The sequence below is a fragment of the Delphinus delphis genome, chromosome 15 (assembly GCF_949987515.2).
Source record: "Delphinus delphis chromosome 15, mDelDel1.2, whole genome shotgun sequence".
In the NCBI taxonomy this organism is placed as follows: Eukaryota; Metazoa; Chordata; class Mammalia; order Artiodactyla; family Delphinidae; genus Delphinus; species Delphinus delphis.
The window spans coordinates 49,724,408-49,741,984 of NC_082697.1; the positions used below are offsets into that span (position 1 = coordinate 49,724,408).

At 57.7% G+C, this 17,577-nt stretch overlaps 1 protein-coding gene across 1 annotated transcript; it reads left to right on the top strand.

Moving 5' to 3' along the window:
- Positions 1-1,312: 1,312 nt before the first annotated feature.
- On the top strand, positions 1,313-7,735 carry SSTR5 (somatostatin receptor 5). Its single transcript, XM_060032979.1, has 2 exons — positions 1,313-1,394; positions 6,588-7,735. Exon 2 carries the CDS (start codon positions 6,638-6,640, stop codon positions 7,733-7,735), a length of 1,098 nt encoding a protein of 365 aa, XP_059888962.1. The 5' UTR covers positions 1,313-1,394; positions 6,588-6,637.
- The last annotated feature ends 9,842 nt before the right edge of the window (positions 7,736-17,577 follow it).

Sequence of the window (17,577 nt, forward strand, 5' to 3'; positions counted from 1 at the left end):
GAGGGGGTGGTTTTCCACTCCCCAACTCCATTTCCCCTTGGCTGGGCTCCTGGCCTCACGTCCATGGGGGTGGGGTCTGTGCAGCCTCCTCGGAGAGAGAGCTGGGGGACACGAGGGAGAGAGCCTGGGGTGGGGGAAGGGAGGCTGGTGACTTCCTGAGCATATGGGGGTCTGAGTCTGGCTGGGGAGGGGGTACTGTGTGTTCCAGGAAGCAGCCCAGCCTCCCCAAGGGGAGCCTGTGTGAAGAGCGGCATTGGCCTCCGGGCTGGGATCCTTAGATCTCTAGGTGCTTTTTCTTGATTAAATCATAAGCCATGCTCCTTGTAGAAAATGTAATATCACAGAAAACCATGAAGAAGAAAAGAAAGGGTCTAGGCACACAGCCCTGCTGAGGGACCTGCCAGTACCTCCATATACAGGGGCAGCGGGACGCTGTCCCCACCTGTCCACATGCAGCCCATGGCTGCCTGCATCCCCTTGGGTGAGGGTCCTGCTGTCTTGGGGGTCAAGCCATCATCTGAGAGCAGCTCATTTCATTCAACCAGAGCTGAGCTCCCCCAGATGGGGGCAGGGTAAGGGTGCTGGGGGCTGCATCCTGGTGAGGGAATGTCCAGACCCCACCCAGCTCTCCCTGCCTGATGAAGCACAGGTGCTCAACGCTGCTGGTTAAAGTCACTGGCTGTTAAGGTGCGGCCCCTGAAGCAGCAGCAGCAGCACCTGGGAGCTTGGCAGAAATGAAGATTCTCAGGCCTGCCCACCTGTGGAGTCAGCACTCTGGGCGTGACCGGCAGACACCTGCGTTTAGATGCCTTCTTTTGGGTGACTCTGATGCCTGCTAAGGGGAGACCCCAGAGTGAGCCACCCAGCCAGCTGTGGCCACCTGCTGCCCCTTGGCCGTCGTCCTGACCCCCATCTCTCGGACACAGCCCCACTCTATCCATCAGAGTCAGCCTCCAGCGCTTCACCCCGAGTTGAGGGCCCCTCCTCAATCCTCCTCAGACTTTCGGAAGGGCACTTTGAGTCCCCTCAAACCCCTTCTGGGGACAGGACCCCCCAAGCTCGGGTCTGCGGCCAGAGCGGACAGAAGAGAATGTAGTGGGGGTGCCGTTGTCATCGGAGTCGCCGCCTACGGGACGAGGGTTGCGGGTGAACTGCGGAGGCCCGGGGAGGAGCAAGGGACAGAGGATGGACTGGGCGTGGGGCCCCGCGGGGAGCCGAGTGCCCGCCCCCAGCCCCGCCCCTCGCCCCGCCCCAGGCACCCCCACCTCCCTCCGACGCTTACCGCTCCCCGCCTCCCTGTCAGCACCCCGAGCCCCAGAGAGGAGCCCAGAGTCCTGAGCCAGCGCAGCGCGGGCACTTGGCTCCCCGAGGGCCCAAGGGGTTGCCCTGCCCAGGTGAGTGCCGCGCGCCCCTGCCCCCCGCATCCCCGCCCTCGCCCCTTCCCTCCGCTCTCGCCAGGGTCCCTCACAGATCTCCTTTACCCTCTCCACGAGTCTCACCACCCTGCGCGCAGCCCTGCGCCGCCCTGGCACTCCTGGAGCTCTCCTGCCTCCGTCCTGAGTCCCTCCCCTCCCCTTCCGTCTGCTCCCCAGCCTCGGCCGCCATCCTCTCCCACTCCCTCGCTCCCCACCCTCGCCATCCTCCGGCCTCTGGACCCGATGTGCCAGAGTCAGGGCAGAAACCTCAGGGAGACTGGGTCGACCCGCTCTGGCTCTGCCCACCGTGACTTTCCCGGCCCGACCTCCTCACGGAGGGCGCCGCAGCGGGGCTCGCCCAGGGGCTGGCGAGGGTGGGCGGCGCAGCCGGGAGGTTTCGCGAGGAGGCTGTGGCTGGAGTGGGTGCGAAAAAAGCAGACCGCGGAGGGCGCAGGAGCCGCGGGGGCCCCTGGGTGGGGGGTGCTGGCAGAGGGGAGGCGGTGGTCCGTGAGCGGTGGGAAGAGTGCAGGCAGTGTTGGGCCAGCTCCAGGGCCCTGCCTTGCAGAGCACAAGGTGCCTGGTCCTGGGGTTCCCGGTGTGCTTCACCCTGGACTGGGGAGTAGAGGGGTTGGGGCCCTGGCGGCTGGGGCTGGAACCCTGGCGTGTCCAGGCCTTGGCACCTGTGCTCTGGGGGCCACCCTCTCCAGAAGGGAGCACGCGGCCTGGAAGTTCACCTGTGTGCTATCTGCCCACCCAGGGTCCAGGTGGGGCCCTCACCTGCCCACTTGCCTTGTCCCTGCCCCTCCTGCCGGCCTGGGGTTCTGGGGAGAAAGCGAGTGGGAGAGCACCTGCTGCGCAAAGTGTGAGGCAGTCCTGGCTGCTGCTGAGCCTCCTTTGAAGAGAACAGGTTCCTGGGGACAGTGGCCACTCGAGGGGAGGACGGGGAGCCTCCTGGGCAGACGTGGTCGCCTGGCACCGATAACAATGACCCACCATTGGTTCCCAGTGAGATAGTGGCCGGGAGTTCTGAGAAAGTATGCTGGGGGCCAAATGTGGCTTTGGAAACTTCTTGCAGGGCATGCAGACCCTGCAGAGACCCTGAGGAGGGGGCTGTACCAGCCTGGCCTCCCTGTTGCTGCATGGAGCCCACCCTCACCCACCTCGGTTTCCCCCTCATGTGGAAGGGATACCCCAGACCAAGGCTGCCTTAAGGATAGATGGAGCGTGTTTCAGGGGAGGGACAGGAATGGGGGTTGCCATCGGCTGCACCCACGATCCAGGCCGTCCCAGGGGAGGCAGGCCTGGGTGGGGGCCCTTGGGTGGTGCTGAGGCCTGTCCTCTTAGCCACGACATCCTCCGCCCATTTGCCCCCACCCTGCACAGGTGAGGCCCCAGGACCAGCAAGCCTCGATCTCGATCTCGGTGGCTTCCACAGCTGCCCCTGGGCTGCAGGGCCGGCTCCTTCCTGCTGACCTCACACTGGGTGAGCCTAGAAGGAATTGGACCATGCTGATCCTCCCCCAGGGCATGGCACACTTGAGCACCGAGGCCCCCTCCCAGGTCCCCCGGGGAGGCTCTGGCACATTCTCCACAGAGCCCAGGGCTCCTGGTGCTGGGGAGGAGGTGCTGGGCTGTTTGGGGCACGTGGGTGGGAGTGGCTATTGAGCACTACTATGTGTCAGACATCTCAGCAGCTATTGAGCGCCACTGTGTGCCTGGACTCATTTCCTCTGCTCAGTGGCTTTGTAGGTGTCACCTATTACAGGGAGCCAGGGCTCAGAGAAGTGGTGTGACTTACCTAAGACCCCTTGGCCAGTGTGTAGGGAAGGGCTGGGGCAGGGGGTGGGCTCTATTCCCTGTGCCACAGCAGTGGGCAGGTGGTCCCTTCCTGGTGGGGGCCTCTGGGTCAGAAAGCCCCAGTGTTGGCCCGTGGTCGTTCCTCAGCTACCCCCCACCCCGAATCCCTTACCCGCAGAGGGGAAGGGCTGGAGGGATAAGTTCCCCACGAGCGTGTGATTTCTGTGACTAAGAAGATTGCTCTCTCTGAATGATGGCTCTTGCAGAATTATGTTCCAAGAGGCAGGAGCGGCACGATCAACCTAATTTTGTTCTTCACTTCTCTGAAGTTTAACTCAGGCGTTGGGGTATCTGGGGGGATGCAGGGGCCTGGCAGTCTGCTCAGCACCCTCTGGGTTCTGGGCAGCAGGAACACCTGGCCGCTTCCTGAAGACAAGGTGCTCATCTGATTTAGAATCAAACTCACGTTCAGGTGCGTCTGAGCTCCTTCTTCTCCACCCAGCCCCCAGAAACCCTCTGCTTTGGATATCTTTGGGGAGAGGGTGTAGCCCCAGGACTCTCCACCCTGATGCTCACACAATCCACCTGGCTGTCTCCAGACCAGCGTCCTTCTAGAATTCCTTCCCCATTAGCACCTCAAGGGAGCTTTAAACATTATTTTACATTTAATTTCTTTTTAAAATGTGAGGGGGCCCCTCTGTGCCAGGCCCTGGGGAACAGGGATCAACAGGTCAATTCCCACCCACCAGATCAAGCCTGCAGGTGTCCAGTCTCAGAGTGTCCGGGGTGTCCCTCCTGCCACCTGGGCACCAGCCCCACCCACCCCTGCCCCCAACCCAGAGCACAGCCCAAGGGACCCCCAAGCTTTGTATTTTAAAACATCTTTTTTATTATTTATTTATTTATTTATTTATTTTGGCCACGTCTCACGGCATGTGGGATCTTAGTTCCCCAACCAGGGATCGAACCTGCACCCCCTGCAGTGGAAGTGCAGAGTCTTAACCACTGGACCACGGGGCAAGTCCCCCCCACCCCCACCCGCCGCCAGCTTTGTCTTGAAATGCGTCATCCCTTGGCAGCCTACCTTGGCCTTTTTTTTTAACAGAATTTTTTGTCATACACCTCATATCAGGTCATGATATACAGCAGGTGTGCTCAGCACCTGGACCAGCAAATTCAGCAACGCACAGAGAAAGGTCTCTTTCCCCTTCAGGCCAGCCGGAAGCCTCCTCCCGGTGGGGATTCCAGGGGTGACAGCGTTTCTCTCTCCCCCGGCTCCCCCAGTTCCCCCCGCCACCCCGCTTACGGAACCTGTTGTCCTATCCTAACCCGCACTGTTCTGGGTTTCCGTACAGGCAGCCCGTCTGCGTTCTTCAGGGTTTTCTCTTCGTCCTCGACTCTCTGTAGGTTGACTCTGACGCTGCTGCATTTTTTCTTTATCCTGTTAGGGACAGGGTTTCCCTTTTGAGCAGGACTCTTGCCCTGAGTCAGTTCTGCAGGTACCTCTGCACCCCCACCACTGCACCTGCTCCGAGGGAGTCCTTCAGCCCCTCTTCCGATTCCCCCATTCTCTCTTCATCTGTGTCCAGACTTTTGTGGGGCTTTTTTTTTTGTCCAAATGATGATGTTTTTCACACCCAAGAGTTGTAATTTTCAAAAATAGACACTTGTTCATTTTACTCCTTAGACAGAAGCCAAATTCATTTCAGAATATTTTTATCCATTCCTAGAGGATTCTAAACATTTTAACACATATCTTAAGCACACTTGTTCAGTCATTTACTTTTATTTCACCTGAAACGAATCCACTGATCCACCTTCTCACTGTTGATTTTCTGGGTCGCGTTTCCCAGTGTCTGTTAGCATCCGGGTGTGTCCGCCCATCTGGCAGAGGGTTTTTCCCTGTCGTTGTCAGAGTTGGTTATTCTGCCCCCTTGTCTACAAGATTTCAGTTGCCCTCCCCAACCCTGGGGTCCCCAGTCCGGGCCTGGCGGCCTCTGTGCTGAGGTGACTTGGGAGCACGGGGGGTCAGCTGACCCTGGCTTGTCATTACGGCCCTTTCCAGCCCCGCTCAGGCCCTTGTCTTGGTCCCCTGGGGGCACTTAGACTCCCTGCTAGCCCCACATCCCCTGCCGGAGGTGTCAGCCCCCATCTTCCCTTCCTCCTCTTCTCATCAATGGAGGTATTTATTTTCTCCTGAGCATCACCGTTTTTATGAACAATTTAAACATAGAGAAAAGTACAAAAACAATATAATGGATACACGTGTGCCCATCACCCTGACCTGCAGATGCCATTCCCCCATCTTTGCCTTGGCTCTTTCTCTACAAAACCCCATCACCCCGAAGCCTTCCCTCTGTCCACGCTTCCCATATCGTTCCCCCGCCACACACGCACACGTGCATTTCCTCCTGGCCAGTGGCCCAGGCTGTAATTCGTCTCTGCCTGTCATGTGTTTGCTTGTTCATGGTGTGGGGTCCTCATATACCCCTTCCCGCTCGGTGCCCTCTGCCTGGGGCTTCAGACTTGCTGTCCTTGGGCTGGGTGATGGCCCTGCCAGAGAGCATGTGCATCTATGTCCCTGGTCGTCTCCTTGGCCCAGTGACATCCATGCTGTGGCGGATAGCTGTTGGGGGCAGGGAAACCAGCTCCTCTTGGTCATGCGGCTGGGGCTTTGCTGGGGTGACACGGACGTGGCTCACCAGTTGGACACTGGCAGAGCCTCTGCAGCCTGAGTTCTGGTTTTTCAGCCACACGGAAGGCCCGGCACCCTCCGATGGTTCCAGGAGGCAACCCAGAGTCCAGCTTTGGGGTCACCCAGGAGAGCGGGCTTGGCCGGTGTCACTGCACTTCTGGCTGGCCTGGGCTTGCGGTGCCCAGCCGATGTTTCAGCCTCCTTATCCCTCCCCCCACCCCTCTCCACCTGTCCTGCGAGTCCCTGGGGAGGTGACTCCCACCATCCTTAGTCCCTTATCTGCAAGTTGGGTGTATCAGTGCCACCCCCAGGACTCCACAAGGCCTCAGAGAGACGGTGCCAGCCACAGACTCGAGAGTGGCCATGGGTGAGCCAGGAAGGGGGGCATTGGGGTGGAGAGGGACGGTCAGGTCTCTGGAAGCCATCGTGGTATCGACAGACGGCGTCTGGGCTCACAGGGCCGTCTGCCCGTTGCCCCCACGGCAGCTGTCCTGCTGCTCCTTCCTCTCTGGGCTTGTTTTCCAAACAATTTGCTTAATGTGATTCCCAGCCCAGTTGAACATGAGTAATCATGTTTACCTGGCGCCACGGGGTAATCCTGCGCCTCCTGGGCCAGTGGGGCCGGGCGCAGGGGAGACACCCTCCTGGTCAGTCGCTCCGTGTGCTTCATTCTCTTGCAGTGGATGCGCCCGGCGCTCCCGCTCACCCTGCCCTGCCCGCGGCGGCCACGATGGAGCCTCTGTTCCCGGCCTCCCCACTGACCAGCTGGAATGCCTCCTCGGCAGCCACAGGCAGCGGCGGCGAGAATGGGACGCTGGCGGGGCTGGTGCCCTCACCGGGCGCCCGGGCGGTGGTGGTGCCTGTGCTCTACCTGCTGGTGTGCACAGTGGGGCTAGGCGGCAATGCGCTGGTCATCTACGTGGTACTGCGTCACGCCAAGATGAAGACGGTCACCAACATCTACATCCTCAACCTGGCCGTGGCCGACGTGCTCCTCATGCTGGGGCTGCCCTTCGTGGCCACGCAGAACGCCATCTCCTACTGGCCCTTCGGCCCCGTGCTCTGCCGCCTGGTCATGACGCTGGACGGCATCAACCAGTTCACCAGCATCTTCTGCCTGACCGTCATGAGCGTGGACCGCTACCTGGCCGTGGTCCACCCCATCCGCTCCGCCCGCTGGCGCCGCCCTCGGGTGGCCAAGCTGGCCAGCGCCACGGTCTGGGCCTTTTCTCTGGTCATGTCACTGCCGCTGGTGGTGTTTGCAGACATCCAGGAGGGGTGGAACACCTGCAACCTCAGCTGGCCAGAGCCTGTGGGCCTGTGGGGTGCTATCTTCATCATCTACACGTCCGTGCTAGGCTTCTTTGGGCCGCTGCTGGTCATCTGCCTGTGCTACCTGCTCATCGTGGTGAAGCTGAAGGCCTCGGGCATGCGCGTGGGCTCCACGCGGCGGCGCTCAGAGCGCAAGGTGACCCGCATGGTGGTGGTGGTGGTGCTGGTGTTCGTGGGCTGCTGGCTGCCCTTCTTCATCGTCAACATCGTCAACCTGGCCTTTGTGCTGCCCGAGGAGCCCGCCTCCGCCGGCGCCTACTTCTTTGTGGTCGTGCTGTCCTATGCCAACAGCTGTGCCAACCCCTTGCTCTACGGCTTCCTCTCCGACAACTTCCGCCAGAGCTTCCGGAAGGTTCTGTGCCTCCGCAAGAGCTACGGCACTGAGGACGCGGATGCCACGGAGCCACGGCCGGGCCAGAGCAGCCGGCTGCAGGAGGCCATGCTGCCCGCACGCAGCTGCGAGGCCAACGGGCTCATGCAGACCAGCAAGCTGTGAGCGTGGAGGCCGCGGGAGGGGACCCCGGGAGAGGCCGTCCTGGGTGTGTGGAGCGGGGGCAGGTGAGGGTACAGGAACCCACTGCCACCTCTTCTGCTTTCCTTCCCGGAGAAGGAGGGGGACTGGAGCAGAAGAGGAGAAATAGCCAGACAGCAGTGGGGGGAGCGGCCTCCCGAGGCAAACAGCAGACTGGAGAGGCCAGGCCGAGTGAGGCGTACGCAGATGCCAGACCCTGGAGGAATTCGGCTTCCTGTCCTCTCCACCCCCGAGAAATGCGCTCCTCCCACCCCCCAGGCCCGAAAACGGGTCCCAGAGAAGATGCCCTGGCAGCCTCGCTGGGAAAGGCCTTGGGCTCCCTGGTGCTTGGGCCTCTTTGCGAGGCTGGAAGGAGAAGAGCCAGAATGTGGGGATCACTCACCCGCAAGCCCCCATCTGAGACAGCCGTGCCCAGTGCCGCCCCCAACTCAGGTGTCCTCAGTTGTCCCAGAGCAGGATGCCGACACCAGGAGGGTGCGGGGAGCAGGCAGAGCCGTGCTGAGCAGGGGAAAGCCTGGGTCAGCGCTACCTGGGCCTCGGCACGGACCCCAGACAGAGGCCAAGCCCTGGAAACGAGATCACATAATAAGGGCGCTTGTGTTTGACAACCGCTCCCTGAATAAATTAGAGAATAAATGTTTGACTCTTTCCCAGAGCAAATATTGTCCCTGGAGCCGATTGAAGCCAGTGCAAATCAGAGCAAGTGGATCATACTCGGCTGGATGGGGGTAGGCAAACACCCAGCTGGAAGTGGGCAGCAGGACACTTAGATGATAAGGCAGGGGAAAGAGCACACGAGCCAGCTGAAAGGAACCACAGGGCTGGGGCTGTCCCGGCTCGCCTCCTGGGGGTGGCAGGGTTAGGATTTGGCCCCGGAGGATGCAGGGGATGCATCTGATTCTTCCATGGCTGGTGGGTGCGGGGAGTGGGTGGCTCATTTGGGGCCCCTGCCCCCATCCCTGATCAAGTGGGAACACGGCTGCCTCCTGAGCCCCAGGCTGTCTCTGCCACTCCTGGGCTCCGTCTTGGGGGTGGGGGTGACTAAAGCCACCCCCGCCCGGCCCTAGGGGGACCAGCATCCCAGGGAGGGATGGGTGCCTGGGAGAAACATGTTCGTTCAACCAACCACTTCCCACCACCCCTGGGTTCGGATGCAAAGTGCATCCACTCAGAATAATTTGGGGGAGCAAGCAGATGGCTCAGAAATATCTGCCCAGGTCAATTTCTCCCAATTGATTTGGCATCTTGATCTCCCTCCCCAGGGTAGCGCCAGCCAAGAGTGCCCGTGTGGGGACTGCAGACACCAGCAGCAACCTGACCAGTCCTGCCTGTGATGGGTGTGAGGGGCGTGAGTGTGTGTGCATGTGTGCCTGTGTGTGAGTGTGTGTGTGTATGTGCCTCTGTGCGTGCATGTGCCTGTGTGTATATATGTGTGAATGTGTGGGTGTGTATGCGTGTGCATGTGTCTGCTTGTGAGTGTGTGTGCCTGTGTGTGAGTGCATGTGTAGACATGTGTGTGCCTGTGTGTGTGCCCAGAGCCTGATGGACCCAGCGAGTGGAGGAGCTGATTCCAGGCAGCCCATGGACCCTGGGTCCGGGTGGGAGCTGGTGACCAGGACTGGCCATGGTGGGACACCGAATGGGAGGAAGTGAGGACTAGGCACTGCTGAGAGCCTGTAGGGAAGCGGGGACAGGAGTGTTCCAGGAGAAACGTAAGCCCAGGGAACCGTGGACATGGCACGGTGGGCCTGGGGATGCAGCCTGGACTGACCACTGCCCTCCGCACCCAGCACAGGCTGGGCACAGCTGCGGGGACCACAGAGCCGCCACCACACTGCTTGCAGGTCCCGGGTCCACAGGCCCTGAGTGGGGCAGGGGGCGGGGAGAGCAAGTGCCCTCGGGGGGTGACCTGCTTTACTGTCTCTCTCTCCGCATCGATGGGTTTTATTGGCCACTGGGCTCCAGTGGCTCCCAGAGTGACCTTACTCAGGAAATCCGGCCCGCGGGGCAGGGTGAGGCTTCCTCTGGGATCGGGATGGGGGGGGCTGTTTGCCAGGCAGGGGGGGTGCAGGGTGGGAGGGGTGGGTGACGGAGGCGCAGCCCCCACAGGCAGAGCCGGTGTTGTAGCCCCACAGTGAGGGAGACCAAGGCTGGCCCACCCTGAGGGCTGAGTGAGGGGTGCCCTGGGTAGGGCCCCAAGGAAGGGTCAGGAAGGGCCCACCCTCTTGGGCATTTTGGGACAGGAGGAAGGCAGACCATGGGTAGACACCAGGAAGAACTTCCCACAGGAATCTGGGGGCTGAGAGCTGGGACACCCTTTGGGGGTGTCAGGGAGGTGATCGACGTTGAGAATAGGGTCTTGGCTGGTCACCTGTCAGGGCCCCAGCAGAACCCTGGACTTCAAGGACTGGGTGGGCTGAGGACCTGGAGAGACTGCTGGGTCCATGACCCCGCTCCATCCTGGCTGATGGGGGATCCCAGCCCTAAAGTGCTGCCTCCCTTCCGCTGCTGTCCTGTGCAGACTGGCCCATGCTATCCTGGCTCCTGAGGGCTGGTCTGGCCACCATGAACCTGAAGTGTGTTTGCTGAATGAATAACTGAGTGATTGATGTGATGATTGATAATTGAGTGATGGCGGCTCTGTCCAGTTGGGGTCCTTACCTTGAAGGTCCAGTGACTGTCCAGGAGCCTGACTGGGGTCCCCGTCTCCGTCCTTCCCTCCCCGAGCTCTCACCCCTCTCCAGGGCCCTTGCTCCTCCCTGTCCCAGGCCCACCCCCTCCCCACTCCCTCAGGCTGCATATCTGGACATGGTGGTGACAGCTATGCATTTGTTGTATCTGCACTGATGGGGGTCTGGGGGCTCCACCTGCGTGGGTCCCCACACTGGGGGCAGCAGGGTCTCTGCCCGAGCAAACCTCCCTCCCCTGGCCCCTGCCTCTGGGGAGGGGGGTTGAGGCCCTTTCTCAGCCACTCTCTTCCGTGGCGTCTGCACAGACAGCTGACCGTGGCTGCGGGGTATAGGGCGCTGGGCCTGTGGGTGTGGGCACCTGGGCACCCCAGGAGGGGGAGGGCATGGTCCTCCTGGTGCCATCCACAGGGGCCGGCGCTGGGCAATGGGGACTGGCCATGATTCCCTTCTGCTCCCACCCCGAGTGGCTCCCCGTGCCCCCCACTTGTCCCACCCACCCCCCGCCCCCCAGGAAACAGGTATCCCCTCCGTTTGGGCAGTTTGAGGAGGGTTTAATTAAAGGATGTTTTGCAGAGTGGTGGGTGGGTAGTTTTACCACCTGGCGGGTGGGGGATGGGGCTCTCAGGACAAGGAGACCCACGGCCCTCCTGCAGCCGAAGGCAGCAGCCGTTCTGGGGACGGAGTGCCCACCCTCTCCCCTCCCCCTTCCCACATGCTGCCAGGCTCCCATTGCTGGGCACCTGAAAGGTGGCCTGGTCCGTAGGGGTCCGTGCCCTTGTGGTTATCAGGCCTGAGAGGGCGGCCCTAGGATGAGGGTCAGCTTCCAGGGTCCCCCGACCTCTCCCCACACTGGAGCCCGGCTCCCACCCTCCCTCCTAGCTGAGCCCCCAGGGGCCATGCTGAGGGGTGCCTGGGACCAGGCAGGATCTGGAAGCTGTTGATGCAAAGGGGAGGGGACCCAGGCTCCCCTGAGCTGCGCTGCTGGGTTTCCTTCTCCTGACCCATGGCTGCGGCCTTCTCGGCCCTCTGGACTGTGGACCTGTCTGCCCATGTGTCCTCTGGAGCCACCCTGCTGGGGCCCACGAGGCCTGGCCCACAGGTTCCCTGAGGGACACAGATGATGGTGGTGATCAGGCAGCTTGGAAACAATATCTGGACGCGATGCCCTTGGTGGTCGGTATAGAAGGAGCACTCCTTCCCTCACGGATGAATCTCCTGTCCTCTCAAGATTTCTCCGTCCATCTGGGGGCTCATTAGAAGGCAGGAACCCCACCCTTGCTCTCCCCAAGGCAGGAGCACTTCCTAGCGTCATGAGTTTTGGCTTCAGGACTGATGTAGAACAACATTTTCTGTTTTTACAAAATCAAACCTATCCCTCTTCTGCTTGGGAAATTCCTCCTTTTTTTAAAAAAATATGTCTTTCCCATCCAGAAATTAGCTAAATATTCCCACGTATTTTTTAGTTGTGGTACAATACACACTCCATAAAATGTGTATGGAGGGACCAATAACACTTTATTGGTTCATCATCGATAGATAACCTGGATGTTCCCACTTTTTGGCTGTTGTGCGTTGTGTGTGTCCCACATATTTTTAATGGTTATATTGCTGACAACTCTTTACTTCACTGATATCTGCTTTAGTCCATGAGGTGACCCTTGAACGCAAATGCCCCCTCATCCCAACCTCGCTTGTACCTCGGGCTCTTGTCCCCCTGGGTGACTGGCCTCTGGGGGTTCCTGTTGTCTGCCTGGTGGTCACTGCACTCGTCACCATATCTTCCAAATCTGTTTCCATGTCCAAGAGAGCACACAGAACTGAGCTGGCTCCTGCCTACCCATTCCCCCAAGCGCCCTTCAACACTATTTTACAAAGTTAGAAAATGGGTGTTATACGCAGGTGTTCATCGTAGCACAAACAATAGCCAAACGGTGGGAACAGCCTGAATGTTTCTCAACAGGTGAACAGGCAAACCGTGGTCCATCCGCACAGTGGGGCGCCCCTCAGCCGTGGCAAGGGGTGAGGGGCCAGCACACACTACAACACGGACGGACACGAGAGGCCACAGAGTTTGTGATTCCACTTACACAAAATGTCCAGAAGCAGCAAATCCATAGACACAAAGCAGGGGCTGGGGGCGGGGTGGGGGGAGTGCCAGCTCGCGGGTTCGGGATTTCTGTGGGGTGATGAAAACGTTCTGGAACCAGATAGAGATGTGGGTTGCACGACGTTGTGAATGTACTAAATGCCACTGTATTGTTCACTTTAAAATGGTAGATTTTATAGTATATGAATTTCACCCAAGTTTTAAAAATGGGTGTTTTGTTGGAATTCCACCAAATGGATAAACTGATATGGGAAACTGGCTCCCGCAGGATCCATCTCTCAGGCTGCCCTGTATTCTAGTCTTTTCCAGCTTTCTTCTCCTGCAGCAGGCCAGTCCTGATTGCACCGAGGCCCCGCAGAGGGTGCCTAGAGGCTGCTGCTCTGACTGGGGCCATTTCCCTTCTCGTCTCCTAAGCGGTCAGGGCTGCAGCCTGGGCCTGTGGATTTCTGGGTCTCGGGCCGCCCATCACTTTGCAGAGATAACAACTTCACCTCATCATACCCTGTTCTCAGTCGCTGTTTTTAAATAAACCTGGGCTGGGGGGATGCAGGCACCGCCGCCTTGCCCTGGACCCACCCACAGTGTCCCCTGGCACATCCCTGTGCTCTGAGGCTCTGGCCGGCTGCCTCCGAGGGGTTCTCGGCCACACTAAGGGGAGCCCCCACCCTGTCCCTGGTTCTCTGAGCATGGGGGGTGGCCTTGGATTTGGAGTTGGTCAGACACTCTCTGGCCTGGCCTGCTCTGCTCTCTTGGGTCGCCAGCTGGGAGCAGGTCTGTCCCGGGAGGCTCAGCCGAGCTGCCCCAGCACCGCCCTTCCAGGCACCGTGGACAGAGTGAGTGGGAGGGAGGCCGAGCAGCCATGGGGTCTGAAGCCTTCACGGGAATGCCCACCCCGGCCTGCACCCTCAGGGCCCAGCGCAGCATGGAGGGCTCTGTACCCTGATACCGGACAGGGGAGCTGAGGCCACACAAGGAGCCAGAAAGAGCCCAGGCTTTGTCTGAAGCTGCTGGACAGGGGCTGCTCTCCTGGCCCTGCCCGGCCAGGTTGGCCTGCAGCATGCAGTGGGTCTGGGTCCCTGTCAGGGTGGCAGGGGAGTCCAGGACCCGGGAGGAGAGAGGGACACTGGGGTCCTTCCAACCCCCCGCACTCCTGTTCGGGCACCTTTATCTCTACAGTGGAACCTTCCCAGCCACCACGGCCCCCATTAGCGCTCTGAAGTGGCTCCTGATGCCCTGATGGTTGCCAAGCACCTTGGGCGTGTCCAGCTATTCCAGCCATAAAAGGACACAGGCCAAAGGGCCAAAGTGCAGCCTGAGGCTTCTCAGCCCAACTCAGCATCCCGGGAGGGGCCAGGTCCCAGGATGTGGATGGGGGAGAGGGGTCCCGGCCTTTCCTCTGGCTTCCCGAGGTCCCACCCAGCACCCTCTAGTCTCTAGTAGGGCCAGGGCCTCACCAGTCAGAATGTCCTACTCCAACCCCCGACCCCTTGGCTGTAACAAGCCCCCCAGAGTCTTGCTGCCATCTGCCATGTGCCACGGCTGGGCCTAGTCGGGCCTTGGGGCTCCTGGGGGCAGGAATCCCTTTGAGACCCTGATGCTATGCATCTTGTGGTACAGACCCCTGCCTGTGCTTGGGGTCTGGAGTCAAAGGCCTGCTCTGCCCAGGCCTGAGCTCAGGGACCCACGCCTCTGAGTCTCAGCTTCCTCATGGGGCTGTAGGGCCTGCACGGGGGATGCGAGGGTCTCATACATGGGACGCCAGGAGCCCCTATCCTGGTCCAGAGCTGGCCGAGATCCAGCCTCGGCGGGACTGTCACAGCCCTCAAGGGAGGCTGCAGGCCCAGGCCCTGGGGTGGGCGGCTGACAGAAAGCCCCCTCCCAACTTACCTCAACATAATAAAGGCTATATATGACAAACCCACAGCCAACATCGTTCTCAATGGTGAAAAACTGAAACCATTTCCTCTAAGATCAAGAACAAGACAAGGGTATCCACTCTCACCACTATTATTCAACATAGTTTCGGAAGTTTTAACCACAGCAATCTGAGAAGAAAAAGAAATAAAAGGAATCCAAGTCAGAAAAGAAGAAGTAAAGCTGTCACTGTTTGCAGATGACATGATACTATACATAGAGAATCCTAAAGATGCTACCAGAAAACTACTAGAGCTAATCAGTGAATTTGGTAAAGTAGCAGGATACAAAATTAATGCACAGAAATCTCTTGCATTCCTATACACTAGTGATGAAAAATCTGAAAGAGAAATTAAGGAAACACTCCCATTTACCATTGCAACAAAAAGAATAAAATATCTAGGAATAAACCTACCTAAGGAGACAAAAGACCTGTATGCAGAAAACTATAAGACACTGATGAAAGAAACTAAAGATGACACAAATAGATGGAGAGATATACCATGTTCTTGGATTGGAAGAATCAACATTGTGAAAATGACTCTACTACCCAAAGCAATCTACAGATTCAATGCAATCCCTATCAAACTACCAATGGCATTTTTCACAGAACCAGAACAAAAAATTTCACAATTTGTATGGAAACCCAAAAGACCCCAAACAGCCAAAGCAACCTTGAGAAAGAAAAATGGAGCTGGAGGAATCAGGCTCCCAGATTTCAGACAATACTACAAAGCTACAGTAATCATGACAGTATGGTACTGGCACAAAAACAGAAATATAGACCAATGGAACAGGATAGAAAGCCCAGAGATAAACCCACGCACATATGGTCACCTTATTTTTGATAAAGGAGGCAAGAATATACAATGGAGAAAGGACAGCCTCTTCAATAAGTGGTGCTGGGAAAACGGAACAGCTACATGTAAATGTATGAAATTAGAATATTCCCTAACACCATACATAAAAATAAACTCAAAATGGATTAAAGACCTAAATGTAAGGCCAGAGACGATCAAACTCTTAGAGGAAAACATAGGCAGAACACTCTATGACATAAATCACAGCAAGATCCTTTTTGACCCACCTCCAAGAGAAATGGAAATAAAAACAAAAATAAACAAATGGGACCTAATGAAACTTAAAACCTTTTGCACAGCAAAGGAAACCATAAACAAGACGAGAAGACAACCCTCAGAATGGGAGAAAATATTTGCAAATGAAGCAACTGACAAAGGATTCATCTCCAAAATTTACAAGCAGCTCATGCAGCTCAATATCAAAAAAACAAAAAACCCAATCCAAAAATGGGCAGAAGACCTAAATAGACATTTCTCCAAAGAAGATATACAGATTGCCAACAAACACATGAAAGGATGCTCAACATCACTAATCATTAGAGAAATGCAAATCAGAACGCCAGTCAGAATGGCCATCATCAAAAAATCTACAAACAATAAATGCTGGAGAGGGTGTGGAGAAAAGGGAACCCTCTTGCACTGTTGGTGGGAATGTAAATTGATACAGCCACTATGGAGAACAGTATGGAGGTTCCTTACAAAACTAAAAATAGAACTACTATACAACACAGCAGTCCCACTACTGGGCATATACCCTGAGAAAACCATAATTCAGCAAGAGTCATATACCACAATGTTCATTGCAGCTCTATTTACAATAGCCAGGACATGGAAGCAACCTAAGTGTCTATCCACAGATGAATGGATAAAGAAGATGTGGCACATATATACAATGGATATTACTCAGCCATAAAAAGAAACGAAATTGAGTTATTTGTAGTGAGGTGGATGGACCTACATCCACTCATACAGAGTGAAGTAAGTCAGAAAGAGAAAAACAAATACCGTATGCTAACACATATATAGAGAATCTAAAAAAAAAAAAAAAAAAAGGTTCTGAAGAACCTAGGGGCAGGATAGGAGTAAAGACGCAGACATAGAGAATGGACTTAAGGACACAGGGAGGGGGAAGTGTAAGCTGGGACAAAGTGAGAGAGTGGCATGGACTTATATATACTACCAAATGTAAAATAGCTAGTGGGAAGCAGCCGCATAGCACAGGGAGATCAGCTTGGTGCTTTGTGACCTCCTAGAGGGGTGGGAGGGAAATGCAAGAGGGAGGAGATATGGGGATATATATATACGTATAGCTGATTCACTTTGTTATAAAGCAGAAACTAACACACCACTGTAAAGCAATATACTCCAATAAAGATGTTAAAAAAAAGCCCCCTCCCCCTGCAGACAGGGAGTCCCAGCAGCCTCTCCCCAGTGGGGGCCCATCTCCTGCCTCCCCCACTGTCCCAGGCCATACTAGGGGAGACAGCCCAGTCCATGGAGGGGACCAGCTCCCAGCCCACACAGGCTTGGGGGTCTACACCCCTTGCCAGGCCTCAGTTTCCCCACCTGTCAAGGGTGTGGCCTGGCCTGGCCTGTGTGTTTGGGAGGGTGGGCTCTGCTGTTCACGGGTGGGTGTGGGACATTCCTGGCTCCAGCCTCACTCAGGGTTGATGCTCCTGAGGGATAACTGAGTTCTGTGGTGGCAGGGGAGGGTCACTGTGATCCCAGCTGTGTCCCCTCCCTGGGGACAAGGAGGTGCCTGTTTGTGAAAAGGATGAGTGGGCCCCCACCCCCTCCCCACCTCCCCCATCAGCTGATGATGATCTGGAGAGGATCTGCCAGGGCCAGGTGGATGTGGGGCCCCCAGCCAGTCAGAGATCCATCTCAGGATGCTTTGGGCTCCTGGTGGGAAAGAGTGGGGGCAGGGGTAGGACGTGATGAGGAGACAGGATCAGCCAGGCCGGCATTCTGTGGGCCTGGACTCTGAGGTGGAAACCCCCATGCCTGTCCAGCACCTGGAAGGCCCTGGCCTGCTCAGCCCAGCCAGCCTGCAGCTCCAGCCACCTCTGCATGGCCCGGGACCTCAGCCAGCTCACCAGGCTCCGGTGATTCCAGACGCTGCTCTTGCCAGGGCCCCAGCAGCCTCACTGGCCCAGACTCCTCATTCGGAAGGGAGCAGCTGCAGGAGGGGATGCTAGGGGAGGGCCAGAGGGGAGGCGGCAGGTGATGGGGCCA

Excerpts from the sequence above, each read along its gene's own strand:
- SSTR5 (XM_060032979.1), top strand. The coding sequence starts at position 6,638 with ATGGAGCCTCTGTTCCCGGCCTCCCCACTGACCAGCTGGAATGCCTCC.